This window comes from Panthera pardus, unplaced genomic scaffold (assembly GCF_024362965.1).
Source record: "Panthera pardus isolate Hobbes unplaced genomic scaffold, ASM2436296v1 HiC_scaffold_19, whole genome shotgun sequence".
In the NCBI taxonomy this organism is placed as follows: domain Eukaryota; kingdom Metazoa; phylum Chordata; class Mammalia; order Carnivora; family Felidae; genus Panthera; species Panthera pardus.
The window spans coordinates 6603037-6618516 of NW_026526754.1; the positions used below are offsets into that span (position 1 = coordinate 6603037).

The 15480-nt window shown below is 55.5% G+C and overlaps 1 protein-coding gene across 2 annotated transcripts in view; it reads left to right on the forward strand.

The window, feature by feature from the left end:
- BEAN1 (brain expressed associated with NEDD4 1) overlaps positions 1-10414 on the forward strand; it is a 36781-nt gene extending 26367 nt beyond the window's left edge. The window contains exons 3-5 of one of the 2 annotated variants that reach the window (XM_019455725.2): positions 482-745; positions 7140-7287; positions 8242-10414. In XM_019455725.2, the coding sequence (XP_019311270.1) occupies positions 482-745; positions 7140-7287; positions 8242-8569 (740 nt within the window). In that variant the 3' untranslated portion in view covers positions 8570-10414. The remainder of the gene's footprint in view (positions 1-481; positions 746-7139; positions 7288-8241) is intronic. The other variant, XM_053906521.1, reaches the window with a different exon arrangement.
- The last annotated feature ends 5066 nt before the right edge of the window (positions 10415-15480 follow it).

Below are 15480 nucleotides of genomic sequence, written 5' to 3' on the forward strand. Positions count from 1 at the left end.
TCCAACAGAGTTGGTCCTCATACTTTGACCTTCTGTGCATTCCCCACCCCTTGCCAAGACCTTGGTAAGGTCATGCTGACCTTCCAACCTCATGTCTTGGTGGAGTGGAGTCCCTGTCTAGTACTGAGTCTTGGGTTCCAGCCTCAGCTCTGCCACTCATTTGCTGTGTGGCCTGGGCAAGTTCATTGCCCTCTCTGAGCTTCTCTTTTGCTATCTGTGAGTTAGCTGCGCTCTCAGGACAGAGGCTGGAGAGGAGAGGAGGGGAAGTCAGCCGCCATTGGCAGAGGCTCCCGCAGGCCGCAGGACACAGCGCTGCTCCCTTCCTCCCTGGCATGAGAACAGCTAGGACACAGTCCATGGGGCGGACCCCAGATGGTCCTCCACTTATTTAGGGACAAATAACTCCCAGGGCAGCATGTATGGAGGAGAAATTGTGGCCAGTTCTGTGCCTTAGTTCAGTGTCCTCTCTCTTTGTTCCCAGTAGCTCGCTACAACCGTACCAGCTATTTCTACCCCACGTTCTCAGAAAGTTCGGAGCACAGCCACCTGCTCGTGTCTCCTGTGCTGGTGGCAAGTGCAGTCATAGGTGTGGTCATCATCCTCTCCTGCATCACCATCATCGTTGGCAGCATCCGCAGGGACCGGCAGGCCCGGCTCCAGCGTCACCGCCACCGCCACCGCCGCCACCATCACCACCACCATCACCACCGCCGCCGCCGCCATCGAGAGTATGAGCAAGGCTACGGTGAGCTGCCATCCACCCTGGGCCCAGCCTCCCATCCAGCTGTGACAACCCGTGGGGGAGGGGGCAGCCCTGTCATGGTGGGGGCGGGCAGGGTGGTTGGCAGGGCATCCAGGAAGTGGTCAGGAAGAGACCAGAGGCACTCACCAGAATGCTCTTGGGGGCCTGAGAAGTCCAGTAGTCTGCCAAGGGTGAGGCTGAAGGTCAAAGAGAGGATGTGGTGCTACTCCCCAGCCTTGGCCACTGTTGGTCCAGGCTTTACTGACAGCTGGTCCAGCTGGTGCCTGGATGGAGAGACAGATGGAGAGAGGGATGGGGGAGCAGGATGACAGGAAAGATCAGTAGGGGGTAAGGACATGGATAGGTGGGGCCACTGGGTGGGATGAGTGGTCCACTGATGGACCAGAAGCTGGATGGAAAGACGGATGCGTGGGTGGGATGGGGGATGGATGGCTAAATGGGAGGGTGAAAGGTGGATGAATGAAGAGATGGATGGATGGTTGGATGGGGGGTGGACAGAGGTGTGGACTGGGTGGGATGTGCGAGTGCATGGATAGAGGCAATAGGTGTGGATGGACGGAAGATGGGTAGATAGGAAGGTAGAGGGATGGATAGTGGGGGGGTTGAATGGGTACATGAATAAGTGGATGGATGAATGATGGCATGAATTACGAGTGAATGAATCTATCCCCAGAGAACTGCCAAAATGCAAACAGAACTGGTCTGAGAGTTTCCCCATTAGGGGAATTACCCTTACACAGATTTGGTTGCAATTCTTTGGCCGACCCGTTCCAGAAGTGTCCATCTGGCCAGAAGGCCTGAACTTTTTACAGATTACAGCCACCTGACTCTGCCTTACACTTGGAAGGGGCCAGTTATCTAAAAGCCGCAGGAAGGAACTCAATCCATTCAATTCTCAGACCATTGTCAATGGCAGGAAAAAGCCTGCCCTGAGGCCTGATGGGACCTCTGCCGGACTTTGGGGGTGGTATATCCCCAGAGGCCACCATCACACTATACGGTAGGCAATCTGGAGGCTCCAGAGCCGCGGCAGGGCCCAAGAGCCTTCCCTCCTACAGGGCAGACAGAGCTTGAGAGAAAGAAAGAAAGGAAAAATTTAAAAACAGGTTAGATGGGATCTCATCAGCCTGGACCTTAGGAGGCCTGAAATCCACAGCCCCCTCCCAACACGCCCTGATTAGCCGGAAGCTTTGGGCCACTTCCTGTCCCTTGCCACATAGTTAACTGATTGAGGAAGGTGACACCTTTTAGCGATTAAGGATACCCACAGTTGGTGTGCTAAAGCAGGTAGGAACAGGGAGGTGGGCGCTCACTGCAGGTCTGGCCCTTCTCACGCAGAATCTCATTTAATCCTCGCAGCAGTCCTGGAGGCAGCTGCTGTTTATTGCCTTCCCAACTCACAGATAAGGAAGTTGAGGTTGGGGTATTCAGGCTATTGTAACAAAAATACCGTAAACCGGAAGGCTTGTAAACAAGAGAAATTTATTCCTCAGCTCTGGAGGCTGGGGACTCCCAAGATCAAAGCACCTGCAGATTTGGTATCTTGTGAGGGCCTGCCTCTGGCTCATAGGGGAGCCTTCTCCCTGTGTCCTCACATGGTAGAAGGGACAAGCTAGCTCTCTGTGGTCTCAGGACACCGATCCCAACTATAAGGGGTCCACCCTCATGACGTAATGACCTCCCAAAGGCCCCAACCCCAATTAATAGCACCTTGGAGGTTCAGATTTCAATATACGAATGGGTGAGGGGGTGGAAAGAAACATTCAGACCAAAGCAGGGTGGCTAAGTAACCTACCTAGGGTCACACAGCCAGGGGGACCCCAGATTTGAGCCCAGGTGGCCTGATCTGGATTCCTGCAGGATAATCACTGCACAGCACTGCCTTGGAGGGGCCGGTGCTCACGCCCCTGAGGGAGGTTGCTGGTGTGGGGGCGATGCCAGCAGGGGCCCTGCATGAGCTCAGGGCACTGTCTGGCAGACACACTCAAGACCTAGGAGCCCTTCAGGCCTGGATGTTGCTCCTGTGGCAATGCCGTCAGGAGAAGTAAAAGAGCAGGAAACTGGGCCTCTGGACAAGACACGGAGAGACATCACCGTGGCAGGGATCAGTGGTTCACCCTCACTGCCCAACAATGGAGACTAAACAGAAAAGTCAGCATTAATAAAGCAGATGTCGAAAGCTCAGCCAGCCCAGTGTCCTCTAGAGTCCCCAGAAGCCAAGGACTCCCCAAGAAGCCAAGCCAGGAGCATTGCCCAGACCAGCCTGACCCTCAGGGAGGGCAGGACTCCTGCCCAGAGAATGCCCACCCCCGGCAAGGAGCCCAGGTCCCACTCTCAGCCTCCCACTATGCTGCTGGTCAGGCCCAGGATGGCCACCCTGCCGGCCTCCCATGGCCCCACTCTTGCCGTCCCTTCCTCCAGCTTGTCCCCAAGCACTTCTTTTGTGCTCCTTCCCAACTCCACTCCTTTGCACATGCCCTTCCTAGGCCGAGAATGCCATTCCCTGTACTTCCCCCACTGACAAAAGCCTGCTTGTCCTTCCAGACACAATTCAAATGTCATTTCCCTTTGGGAGCTGCTCTGGCCCCCTCATCCCTTCCAGGCAGGGTTGAATCACCCTTCCCTGCACTTCCTTGACTTACCCACACTTCTCCCAATGCTCCTGTCATGGGATGACAGGGAAAGCAGGGCTGTGTTACATCAGGGAGAGCAGGGCCTGTGAGTAGCTCTCACCCAGCCGGGCCCATAGCCCCACACAGGATCTGACCCAGAGAACATGCTCCACGGGCAAGGGTAGGAACGACCTCATTTCCTCCTCACAGCAAGAGCTGTGTTAGCCCATTTTAAAGACTGGGCAACCAAAGCAGCTTGTTGAACAGCCTGAGAGCACCAGGCCTGGGCCTGGTACTTAGAGCATAGGAGAGGGGCCCACGGTAGATCCCAAGCTGAAGTTTGAGAGGTCAGCCTTGGCCTCAAGGAGGCAAATGGCCCTGGGGGTCACAGGGCCAGTGCCACACAAGCAAGGCCCTGGCCCTGATCTCTGGAGTAGGTGGGTTGACGGCAGGTCAGAGCCAGGCCAAGTCTGGGGACAGGCCTCTGCTGCCGTGTGCTGACAGACAGCAGCCCTGCGTCCCTGTCACGATGGGTACCCATTTTGGGGGCTCCCGCCTCCCTGCCCCACTTCTCTTCTCAGCTCTTGTCTTGGCACCTCCCTGGGGCCCCAGTGGGGAGCCCAGAGGCACTGATGCCCCCCACAGCTTCCTCCGGCCTTCTGGAGGGAACACAGAGGCAGCCAGGAGCCTTGGAAAGATGCCAAGGAGGAGAAGGAAGCCTGCTGTGGTGCGCAGCTGTGGGGAGAACAAAATAGCAGAGCACCCACAAGCACCCACCTGTTGGCACTGGGGGCCCCTCTGTCCTACAGACACCCCCTCCCCCTGGTGCTAGTGATTGAGGCTCTCCTGGTCTCACTCCTGCCACGCTGCCTGCTTCTTCTCAGACTTTTTTGTAGATTCCCATTCTCTGAGGAAAGGAATATCAAGGTCCCTCAGAGCCCAACCCTTGGCCCTGGGCCCTCTGGAGAGGGCCCTCCCCGCTCCATCTCAGCCACCTGCCAGCTTCTAGCACCACCCATCAGCCTCGGCCAGGCCCCCCCCAGGTATTTCTCCTTGAGGGCTTATGGGCCCCTCAGACCCCAGATTCCAAAATGGCCTTCAACTTCCATATCCCACTGTAAAACCTCGGGGAAGTTGTTCAACCACTCACTGTGCACCACAGGTGAGTCATCTATATGATGGGTGGGTACACAGGGATCCTGAACTGTGGACACTTCCAGCCTCCGCTCGACACCCCTCAGTGGCTCCCCACTGCCCTCAGAACCAAGCTGGCCCTCCTCCGCCTATCCACAGGACCCTCCTGCAGTCTGGCCAGGCACAGAAAGAAGAGCCAATAAATGACTGAGAATGAATGAATGAATGAATGAATGAAAGAAAGAAAGAAAGAAAGAAACCCTATTTCCATAAGATGGAAAGATCTTGCGTTTTAGGAGACAGATCTGCTCTCCTCTTACTTGCTGGGGTTTGGAGAAAGTGGCCCCACCTCTCAGTTTCTACACCTGAGAGCAGGAGATGGCCACCGTGCCCCCACGGTTGTGAGGGTGAGTGTGGTCATGAGGATAGCACACAGGAGGTGCCCATGGATGTAAATTCCTGCTCCCCATTCCCAGGCTTGTCAAGGGATGTGCACTGGGGTTTGGGCTAAATCATGAACCAAGGTGTTTCTTACTTTTGGTAAAGAAAGGGATAAGGGGTGTCACTTTCCATGAGGGGGTTAGGGGGGCTTCTGGAGGCCTGGACCATCTGGATCTGTGCTGACATGGAAGATGGGGAAGGAGAAATTACTAAGAAAGTAATTTGGGGAGTTCAAATGAGGGGTCAGGGGAGTCTTTCCAACTGTTCCTCAGGAGCTCTGTTGGGAGTGAGCTGGGTCATTTCGGAGTTGGGGTCTGAGCTAGGTGAGCGCCTCAGAGAAGTCCCAGTCTCCCTAAGTTGCTGAGCCCCCAGGATGCCCAAGAAAAGCAGCCAAGGAGAGAGGCGAACGAACGGCAGTGTGGCTTGGCCTCATCAGCTCTTAGGCCTACCTACCAGGGCCACTCCCACTTGGTTCCAGGGACCGGCCTCTGCCTTCCGGGGTTTGGACAGCCACAACCCCCTGCATGGTGGAGGGGGCCCTCCCCGGCACCGGAGCCCCAAGGCCTAGGCTCCACTTCAGTCTTCGCCTTGTTTCATGCTTCCTTCTTTCCCGAGTTTCTTCCTCAAGTTCTTCCAGAAATTCTCACCCTTCAGCTGCTGCCCTAAAGGGAAACAAATCTCATTTCAGCTCCTTTTTATAGCATGCGTTATTGGGTACCTTTTCCCTAGTACAAAAGTAATATGTGTTCACCATGGAAAATTTTAAAATACATAAAATCTAAAGAAGAAAATAAGGGTCACAATCCTGTCGTCAAGACAGAGCCACTGTTAATGTGTTTGGAATATTCTCTTCTGAGAGCTTTCTCGATGTCAGTAGATAACCTTGGGATTACATCTGCAGATAGAGTTTCCCGTCCAGATTTTTCTACTCACCATGGTATCATGAGTGGGAAAAAGAAATTAGGGAAGAAAGAGCAGTCTTTATGGTTATACAGACTGCGCGGGAATTCCAGCTCCATGACCCTGAGCCTCAGCTTTTTAGTCTGCCTGTAGAATGGGGACTGACAGTGCTGCTGATCTAAAAGAAAGGTCATGAGCCCCACCCCAGACAGATAAGCCCCGCCCCTGGTGTTGAGTCCTGCTCTCTGAGGGGAGGAGCCATCTGAGAGCCCACTGTGGGCAGGGAGACTTCATGCCTCAGTCATCTTTGCAGCTCCCACTGTCCCATAGCCCCTACTAGAACTGTCAGAAACGGGGCGATGGAGAGCTGAGAGTGAGGAGACAGGATATCCAGCTGCCCTCTGGCCCTACCAATAATTTGCTGTGTGGCCTCTGGCAAGTCACTGAGCCTCTCTGAACCACACTGGTAGAATGAGAAGATTGTGCTCTATCAGCACTTCCTAAGCAGTGTTACTAGATCTAAGAAAAGAAGATTCTGTCGTCAGATGTTGCATAAGCGCAGTCAAATGTGTTTCTCAGCTGCAGGACTTCTCAGAGCCTTTGATGTGCTGATATGTGATGTGTACACACACACGCACGCACGCACAGAAGAGAATGCAGTATATGGAGTCATTAGAAATCATAGAAGCACCTTTTCTCTTGGATAATTGCAGTGAATGATGTGTGCAGGGAGTAGGGAGGCCTGACCCCAGAGACCTCTGTAGCTCTCACTCCCTAACTCTCCAGTTTCATGCCCAGCCTTTCTCCATAGTTCAAAGCTTCCGTTTCACACCACACTCTTCTTTCTAATCTCCTTCCTTGGCTCAAGCTGGTCTGTTCCCTCTGCCTTGCCTGTCCCCCTTCTCTTGGCTAATTCCTAGATAAGACTCAGCTTTAGGAGCCCCTCCTCCAGGAAGCCCTCCCCGACCTCCAGGCTGGGTCGGCCCATCTCTGACACAGGACTGGTACTGCATCTATCAAATCTCATAACACACTGCTCAGTACGGAGCTGTCCCCAGGCCAGGCTGCTTACCGCCCTGGGAGCCCCACTTTCTCTCTGAGACCCCATGCCCAGTGCAGCATCAGTGCTCACATTCTGGGGCTATCTCTGAGAGGATGGTAGGCAGCTGTGCTTGGCGAGGGACCAGGCGGTGAGCTGGAGAAAACAGAGTCTCAGTGGCCTCAGGTAGACATGTAAGGACCTCCCTGGCCCCGGCCTGAAGCCCAGGCTGACTGTCTGTCCTCTGCAGTGTCTGATGGGACCTACAGCCGCTCGAGCCACAGGATTCGCTACAGCTGCAGCCCTGTCGAAGACTGGTCCCCGCCCTTAGATCTCAGCTCTGATGGGGACGTGGATGTCACAGTGCTTCGAGACCTGTACCCAGATTCTCCCCCAGGGTAAGCAGGCCACTTGAAGGAGGAGGCCATGAGAGGGAGGGCCACTGGGTGTGAATCCCCAGCCACCAGGGGAAATAGCAACACTTCCCCTAAATCGTGTAAATGCAGAAAATATCTTCTCAGTGGGTGTGGCCATCTCCTGACCAAGCAGGTCCCAGTGGGGCAGATAGACTCAACAGATGTCACCACAAGACACTAGAGAAGGAAGAGAAAAGTTCAGCTCCTTCAGACTGGGGTCGAGAGTAGAGGGTCCAGGCCCCAGCTCCTTACTATGCACTCAAAGCCCAAATCACACCCACTGGGTCAGGGGTCATTATGTCCAAACTGCACCCGTGGCCATGAGGTGGGACTGTGCCATTGGGGGATTCTTCTCTGGGGGGGGGGGGGCTTTGGATTCTCCCTGCCCCCCTTCGGCAGATCACCCACAGGTTAGTATTTGAAAAAAGAAGAGAGGTCAGGGCCTCCATCACCTCCCTACCAGGAGACCCCTCAGGCCCCAGAAGCAGCCATATAACCCCATCACCCTTTACCCCCTGGGGGGCAGTGGGTGCTTTTGTAGCCCTGCAGCTATGGGTCCGGAAGGGCCACTTTGGGGTGACTTGAGACCCAGGAAGGTCAGGCAGCCCGAGGTTGCTCCCACCAGCACTGCTCACACCGGAAGATGCTCCATCAGCAGGGGCCACAGTTGTTCTGAGCAGTCTGAGACCCAGGGTTCGGTGACAGGTCCCCCCATATCCACACAAGTTCAGGACCAGAATCCGGCCTCAGTGGTTCTGGGGTGCCTTTCCTGGGGGAGTTGAGGGTTTCATTAGAGCCGGCATGGCAGAGGCCTGGCTTGGTCCACACCAGGGCAGCTGTCCCTACTGATGGGCTCCCGGCCCTTGGGGAAAGACATCTGCACCTGCCCCTAAGGCCAGGTTCCGCAGGGCCCTGAGGGAACCTCTTCTCTTGTAGTTATGAGGAGTGTATGGGGCCAGGTGCCACCCAGCTGTACATCCCCACGGATGCACCACCACCCTACTCGCTGACCGACTCCTACCCCGTGCTGGATGGCATCATCGATGTGGGCGGTGGCCGTCACCAGCAGGCACAGAGGATCCTGGGCCAGGGTGGCCTCCGCACCGTCTCCATGGATACCCTGCCCCCTTATGAGGCTGTGTGTGGGGTCAACCCCCCATCAGGTCTGCTGCCGCTGCCAGGACCAGAACCAGGGCCAAGGAGCCCCCAGGGCTCACCCATCACAACCTGGGCCCTGGTCTCTGGCCCAGAAAGGATTCTGTGAGTGACCCAGCTAGCTAGGTCCTCCCGGTCCCTCGGGCTGAGCCACAAAGGGCGTGCACACACACACACACACACACACACACACACACAAGGGCATGCACACACACACATACACTGATATGCACACACAGCACTCCCACATGCACACACATATACACAGTCGTACACACACATACACACTGACACACCCATGTGCACACACACACATCCAGATATGCACCACACATGTACAGACATGTGCATACACACAGCCCCCCCCCCAACATCCACACAAAACCATCTGCTAAGGTTTCATTAAAAATGAAGCTTTCTTGACCTCCCGTCTCCTCCCCAGCCTGTTGGCCATGCCTCTGCAGACAATGCTGGGAGAAGACAGGTGGAGAAGGGACAAGAGCTTGCTCGTCCCTCTCCCTGGCCTGTTTGCCTCTGCCCTCACCTGGCAGGCTGTGCCCAAATTCTGATTCTGCCTCCAGAAACTGCTCGACCATCCCAGGTCAGCCGCTCGCCCCCTCCACTGCGGAGCAGCGTGCCCTCCTGGCTGGTGAGACAGGCTTCAGTGAGGTTCAGCTATACACTGTACCTCTCCCTCAATTCCAGGGCAGCCACAACATCACCACCCTGCCACTTATGGGGCAAGGGACACGGGTCTGGGGGCTCAGGCACAACCTGGAGGTCCTCACCACCCACCTTGCCCCCTCCCTAACCCAGCGCCCGCAGCCTGGTTGTGCTGGCGGAGTTATTTAGGAGGCCCCCACCCCAAGCGGCAGGTGATAAGCAGGGTCCTTGGTGGGCGTGTGACGATGGTGGTGGTGGGTCAGAGCTGTCCCCATGTCAGTCCAAACACTGCCCAGGGCTGAGGGTCTTCGAAGAAGAGGAAGGCGGCCTAGGCACAGCTCTGAGGCAAAGAAGTGGCCCCTTGCGAAGTGTGCGTGCCCAGATGACCATTATGACCCAAGTGTGGGCTGTCCTCCTGGGTGGCCGCTCCTGGTTGAGAATTATGAGCAGATGTGTTCTGGTCCTGCCCTCCAGGGTGTGTGCAGACGTACAAGAAAGGGGAAGCGGGCCCCCTAAATACTAGCATGCCACCACGAGAGGCCGCATCTGGGCCTCACTGCCAGAGGCTCCACAGAAGGAGATATATGGGCATGACTGCTCATAGAGTGGCCCACAAATCCCAGCAAATCCCATCCGAGACCACGCAAGTAACAGAGCTGATTTCTGAAGACCCAGCCTGCCAGAGAGGGGCAGCCAAACATCTTCACGGAATGTCCCGCCAGCATTGCCGACGGCAGGAAGTGGAGCCTGGAGCCCACCCTGCCCCCCACCCCCATCCATCCCCTACCCACATTCCAATTCCTCTATTGAAGGGCTAAGATATTTCAGTAATCCCTTTCTTGAGAAGGAGGGTATCCAGGATGGCAATCGTGAATTTTATTTTCTGTAGAAATAGGATTTCTTCTGGTGCAGAACTGAAAGAAATCCGTCCAGAGGTTCTGTGGCATCCTGGCACGCCCGACTCCCACCAGGAAAGGGACCTTGTTTACAAGCAGTTCTGTCCGCCTCTGTGGTGTACTGTTTTCTAGGCAAAAAATATCTGTCTGTTGTACTGTATAGCCTTTAAATGCACTCCAGGGATGAGACTTTTAAGAAATGCATCCTGCTTCTGCAACCCTAGAGAGTACTGGGGGGGAAAAAAAGATTAAAATCCCTCAGTACTCATCAGTGTTTGAGGGGTGGAGCTAAACAGCTTTTCTTGTTCCTGGATTAAGCGCTACATAAGCAACAATGTATCTTTTCTGTGTTCAAAATAAATATATCGTATCAATAAAAATGTTGCAAGAAATAACATTCTCAAAGAGTGCATGGACTGGGGGGGGGGGGGGGGTGCAGGGCAGCGGGTGGGCTCGCACCATCTGACAAAACAAACAGCAGCAAACTGAAATATCTTATTTCCCCCAAGATGGGCAGCCCTGGAAGCATCACTTTCCTACTGACATGGATATTTGGCGAGTCGGTGCCTTACACGAGTTCCTTTTTTTTCTTAACCTCACTGAAACCGGACATCCTCTCTCAGAGACTTGTCCAGCGTAAACGTCACCAAGACAGGCCATAAGTTTTGGACTTGACTCCGGGAACACCAGGGACTGCACATCTTCCTTTCACAGCGGTTGACTCTCAGCACCCTGATGGCTTCTTCAACTCCGAGAAAGGGGGTGGGAGAATTTGTAATTGGACTGAAGTGAGTTGTTTCCTTTTCCTTGAAAAGATTCTTTCCCGTGCTCTCAGCTTTGGTGGTCGGTCCCTTGGCTGACAGAGGCTGGTTCCCTTCCACTGTCATCCTGCCCTCCCACTCAGACTCAAGCGGCCTCCACCAGCATAGTCCTAGACCCCCGAACGCCCTGAAAGCGGGTGGGTCCTGAGGAAAGGCCAGGTCCTAGCCGTCCTGCATCCAGTCCAAGCCCACACTGCCACCTGCTGGCTGCCTGCTGTCAGTGCTCAAAGCAAACATGTCGGGCCCCTGGAGAGGAGCACTTCCCTTCTCCCACTTCCAAATCTACTGACCGCGGACATTAGCAGTTGGAGACAGGACTTGGTTGGGTTTTGAGCTGGTCTGCCACCTTTGCGATGTCCCATGAGGTTTAACCATTCAAGCATTCCATTTTCAGGAGTCCCTCCTGCTCATCAGTTTCTCTCTCTGGGCACAACAGCCTGATGCCCTAAGCCCATCTCCCCGTATGCAAAATAATTATTCCTTGGTCTGAAACACCACTGTGAGTGGCTCGGGTGCCACCTCTGTGCTCTGGGGCCCTCTCCCTGGGAACAAATGTAGCGGCCCTCATGGTGATGGTGTCCAGTCCCGTGCTGACTCCAACCTGAACCACCCCACGCCAACACCCGGTTCCAACAACACACAGGATCCCCCTGGATGGGGTGGGCTTGGCATTTCCTGCCTCCCCCATCCATGACACAGCCCGTGTCCACATACAGTGCCACATGCAATGTCCTTCTGCACACTCTTACAAGGAAACTAGCCCCCTCTCTCTGCCAGGGCCTGACAGTTGGAGCCAAAGAGCACACCCCAGGCAGTGGGCTCAGCCTGGGGCTCATTAGGGCCCCAGTGAGATCGGAGGTGACAATTCTCAGGATGGCAGGAACAGGAGGGGGCAGGACCAGACCCTGGGACAGGAGGAGGGTGCAAGGGATTGATGAGGAAGGTGACCCGGGAAGCACCAAAAGCGAGGGGGCCGTGAAACAAGGAAGGGAAGGAAGCCAATTCAGGGTGTTGTGGTCACGCGGGTCCCCTTCCGAGGGGCACGAAGTGGAGAGCAGACCTCACAGCCCCCTGCCAGGAAGAGGGGGTGGATTTCTCCCACTGGCTCTCAGACTCTCAAGGGTCACTGTTGGAGGCCACCCTTTGGAGAACATTAGCCCTGCCCCCCTGTGCAGCTGAGCGGATTTCTCTGGCCAGAGAAAGTCTTCAGACAGGGGGGTTGCAGCTGCTGGCAGATAAAGTCCTCTCCACTGTCAGCATGGTCTGCCACTGTGCCAGTACCTATGGACACGGTGCGTTCCAGGGTCTCGGACAGGGCGTCAACAACATCTGCCTCACGCGCGCAGCAGAAATCACCAGACGGAGGAAGGACCGTTGATACAACGTATGGCTGCCCGCAGCTGCTCCTTGGGACACCGACCGGCTCCACCTGGCCAAGCCCACCCGCACATACACACCCAGGGCTCTCTCACACCAAGTTCCTCGCGACACCCTCAGACACACGCCCACGTGGAGCATCACTCAGCTCCCATACGCTTGCGCAGGTGGCTTTGGGGCACACACACTAGTGCCCCCACACTCAGAGCTCACACCCTCCGGGGTCCCACATGCACACTCCAAGGCCACCCACTCAATTCAGGCGTCACCGCTGGTGTCCACCTGATGACTGACCAGGTTGTGGGCCACGAACCGTGGAAGGACAGGCAGCTTCGATGCGTGAGACGGCAAATCTTCTGTCATGGGCTCTGCTCTGCTTGACCTCACGCTGAACCTCTCAGGCCAGGTGAACTCTCTCAGTCAGAGCCAATTACCGGGGTCAGGCCGGTATTTCCGGGCTGCAGCAGGCTGGGCACGCCCTTGCCCCCAGGGTCCCAGCCCAGCTGCGCCTGCTCAGCGTCTCTCCTAGGAATCCCGGGGCTCCAGGCCCCCAGGCCCAACGGTCACGGCCCCAGCCATGCCACACTGACTCCCCACCCGCCTGACCCCTGTGGTCCTGGGGCTGCCCAGCCTTCTGCTCCTTAGCTTGTGGCTGCCTGATCCATGACCCACCACAAAACTGGCACTATTTGGATTACAGGGTAAAAGAAGGCGGCTTTGGGGGAACCCTCCACCCCCCGGCAAGCTCTGAGCACCGTCACCCACCCCCGTGACTCACTGCAAGAGACAGAAACCCAATTTGAAACTTCTTAAGCAAGAAAAGATATTTACTGGCTCACAGAACTAAATTGTCTAAGTGACAATTCTGACTTCAGGCATGGCCAGATCCAGGCAGTCCAAGAATATGGGCAGGTGTATGGTCTCTCTTGGTTCTGCTGCCCACCTTCATCCTCCCACAGGAGCAGTGGCTGTGGGCACCCCAAGTCTATGTTGGCAGGCTCATGATCCAGCCTCAAGGGTTATCTTACTGCTGGGCTCCGACATCTCCCCCTCCCCCCAGCCCTTCCCTTGCTGGACTCTTCCTGCGTGTCTCAACCATCCTTGCCAGACTGGGGGCCCAGGGTCAGGATTCAAGCTGGTTCTTCTCCGGGTGGTGGGCCCCGGGTGGGGGGAGGTGGCGGTTTGTGGAGTGGACAACTAGCGAGAATATTCAGTTCAATTCTGATGGAAACAGATTCCTCCCTGTGTTTCACGGCCTTGAGGACAGTAAGTACAGCGGTCCAGACCTGGGAGCCCCAGACCAGACAGCGCCCACCCCTGTTCTCCCCGTGGCCTCTGAGCTGCTAGGCTTGGCAGGGGATTTGGGAGGCTCTGGGCAGCAGGGACAGCTCTGAGGGAAGGCTAGGTGCTAGGACCCAGGATGCTTGGCTGCCCCCTCTTCTGTCATCAGCTCACTGTGTGACCTTCGGCCAGATCCTTTCCTTCTCTGGGCCTCAGGACCAGCCCCCCAACATATCCCCAGTGCTCCCCTCACCTCCCTCTGCCCCCGGCATTGTCACCAAAGTTAGTCACCCTGGCAGGCAGAGAAAGCAGGTTCTCACTAAGCCAGTTACTCCCCGAGGGCCCAGAAAGTGTGAACACAAAGCCCACAGTTCAAGAGGCTACAGAGGCCCAGTGGGGAGGAAGCAGGCACTGGAGGAGCTGAGCTGAGCCCAGCACCGAGAGCACAGGGAGGGGAATGGTTCCGGGCACCCTGCCCGGCTTCCCCCATCGTGATCTCGGTCCACCCTGGAGAGACGGTTCACAGGCACGATGGGTTCCCTGAGAACCGAGGAGCAAGATGTCCAGAAAGTGTGAAGTCGTTACATCAATAAGTAACTAACACACGGTGTGGGTGTGGTGGCGGAGATTAACTTGTGTGTACCAAGTTGTTAAACTTTGGCTATGAATAGGAAAAAAGATACAAACTGTTTTATACACACACACACACACACCACCACCACCACCACCTTCCTCGGCCTGGTGACTGCCTCTTCAGCACAACTCGGTGGCCTGCAACTCTGTATATCCCCCTCCCCCAAATCTGCCATTTCCATTCAGTGCTCTTACAAATCTTTGGTATCAAGGAAAAAGCATGGCCTTGGGTTTCAGGCCTGAATCCCCAGAACCTGGGAATACGTTACCTTCCGTGGCAAAGACACTTCGAAGGTGTGATTAAGGACCTTGAAATGAGGCGATTATCCTGGGTCATCCAGGTGGGCCCAAGGTGATCACAAGGGTCCTCACCAGAGGGAGGCCACAGGGTCAAAGTCAGAGAAGATATGATGAACTGAAGCAGCAGGAAGAGAGAAATGAGAGATTTACACCCACTACATTCCAGAATGGAATGTAGCGGGGTCCATTTTCAAGCAGTACTCCAGTTGGGAAGTGACTTCCCAACCACAGGGACAGGAATCTCCCTGGCCACTGAGCTCAGCAAAGACTGCAGGAGGCAGGGGAGCTAGAGACAGGAAGCAGAGAGCTCCCAGATGTGGTGAGCCCAGGTCTCAGGCAGGTCCAAGGCCAAGAACAAGGCAGATGCCCTTCCCGGTGACTGGAGGGCCAGGAGGCCAGCAGAGTCACAAAGCAACCTGAGGATCAAGAATGCTCGGCTGTGTAGAGAGCGTGGGTGGCCTAGTCGGTTGAGCATCAAACTGCGGCTCAGGTCATGATCTCGAATGCAGTTCATGAGTTTGAGCCCCTGTGCTGACAGCTCGGAGCCTGGAGCCTGCTTCAGATTCTGTGTCTCCCTCTCTCTCTGTACCTACCCCCCGCTTACATTCTGTCTCTCTCTCTCAAAAATGAATGAACATTAAAACAATTTTTTAAAGAATGCTCGGTGGTGTTACTACAAGGTCATAACACCCTCTCAGTGGGGCTCTCCAGGCTGCGAGCCACCCAAGGGCAGGGACTTTATCTCCTTTGCTTACGAAGCCCCCAGGCTGGCATGGACCAGGGACACGGGCTGGCTGCTCAAGGATAGCACTTCCCCCAAATAGCACAGGAGAACATGGAAAGGGACCCCGCATCTAAGAAGTTGGGAGATAGAACGCATGCCGCTCCCTCCCAGCAACTCACACCTGCTCTGTGAGAAGTCCTAAAGCCGAGAAGCCGAGGGACCATAATTAAACCAGCAGAATCTATTTGGCCACAGGAAACTGTTACTCCCATAAGACTGATTACAAACCCCACCAAGTGCTCCTTATGGAGCACACTTTGAGAAA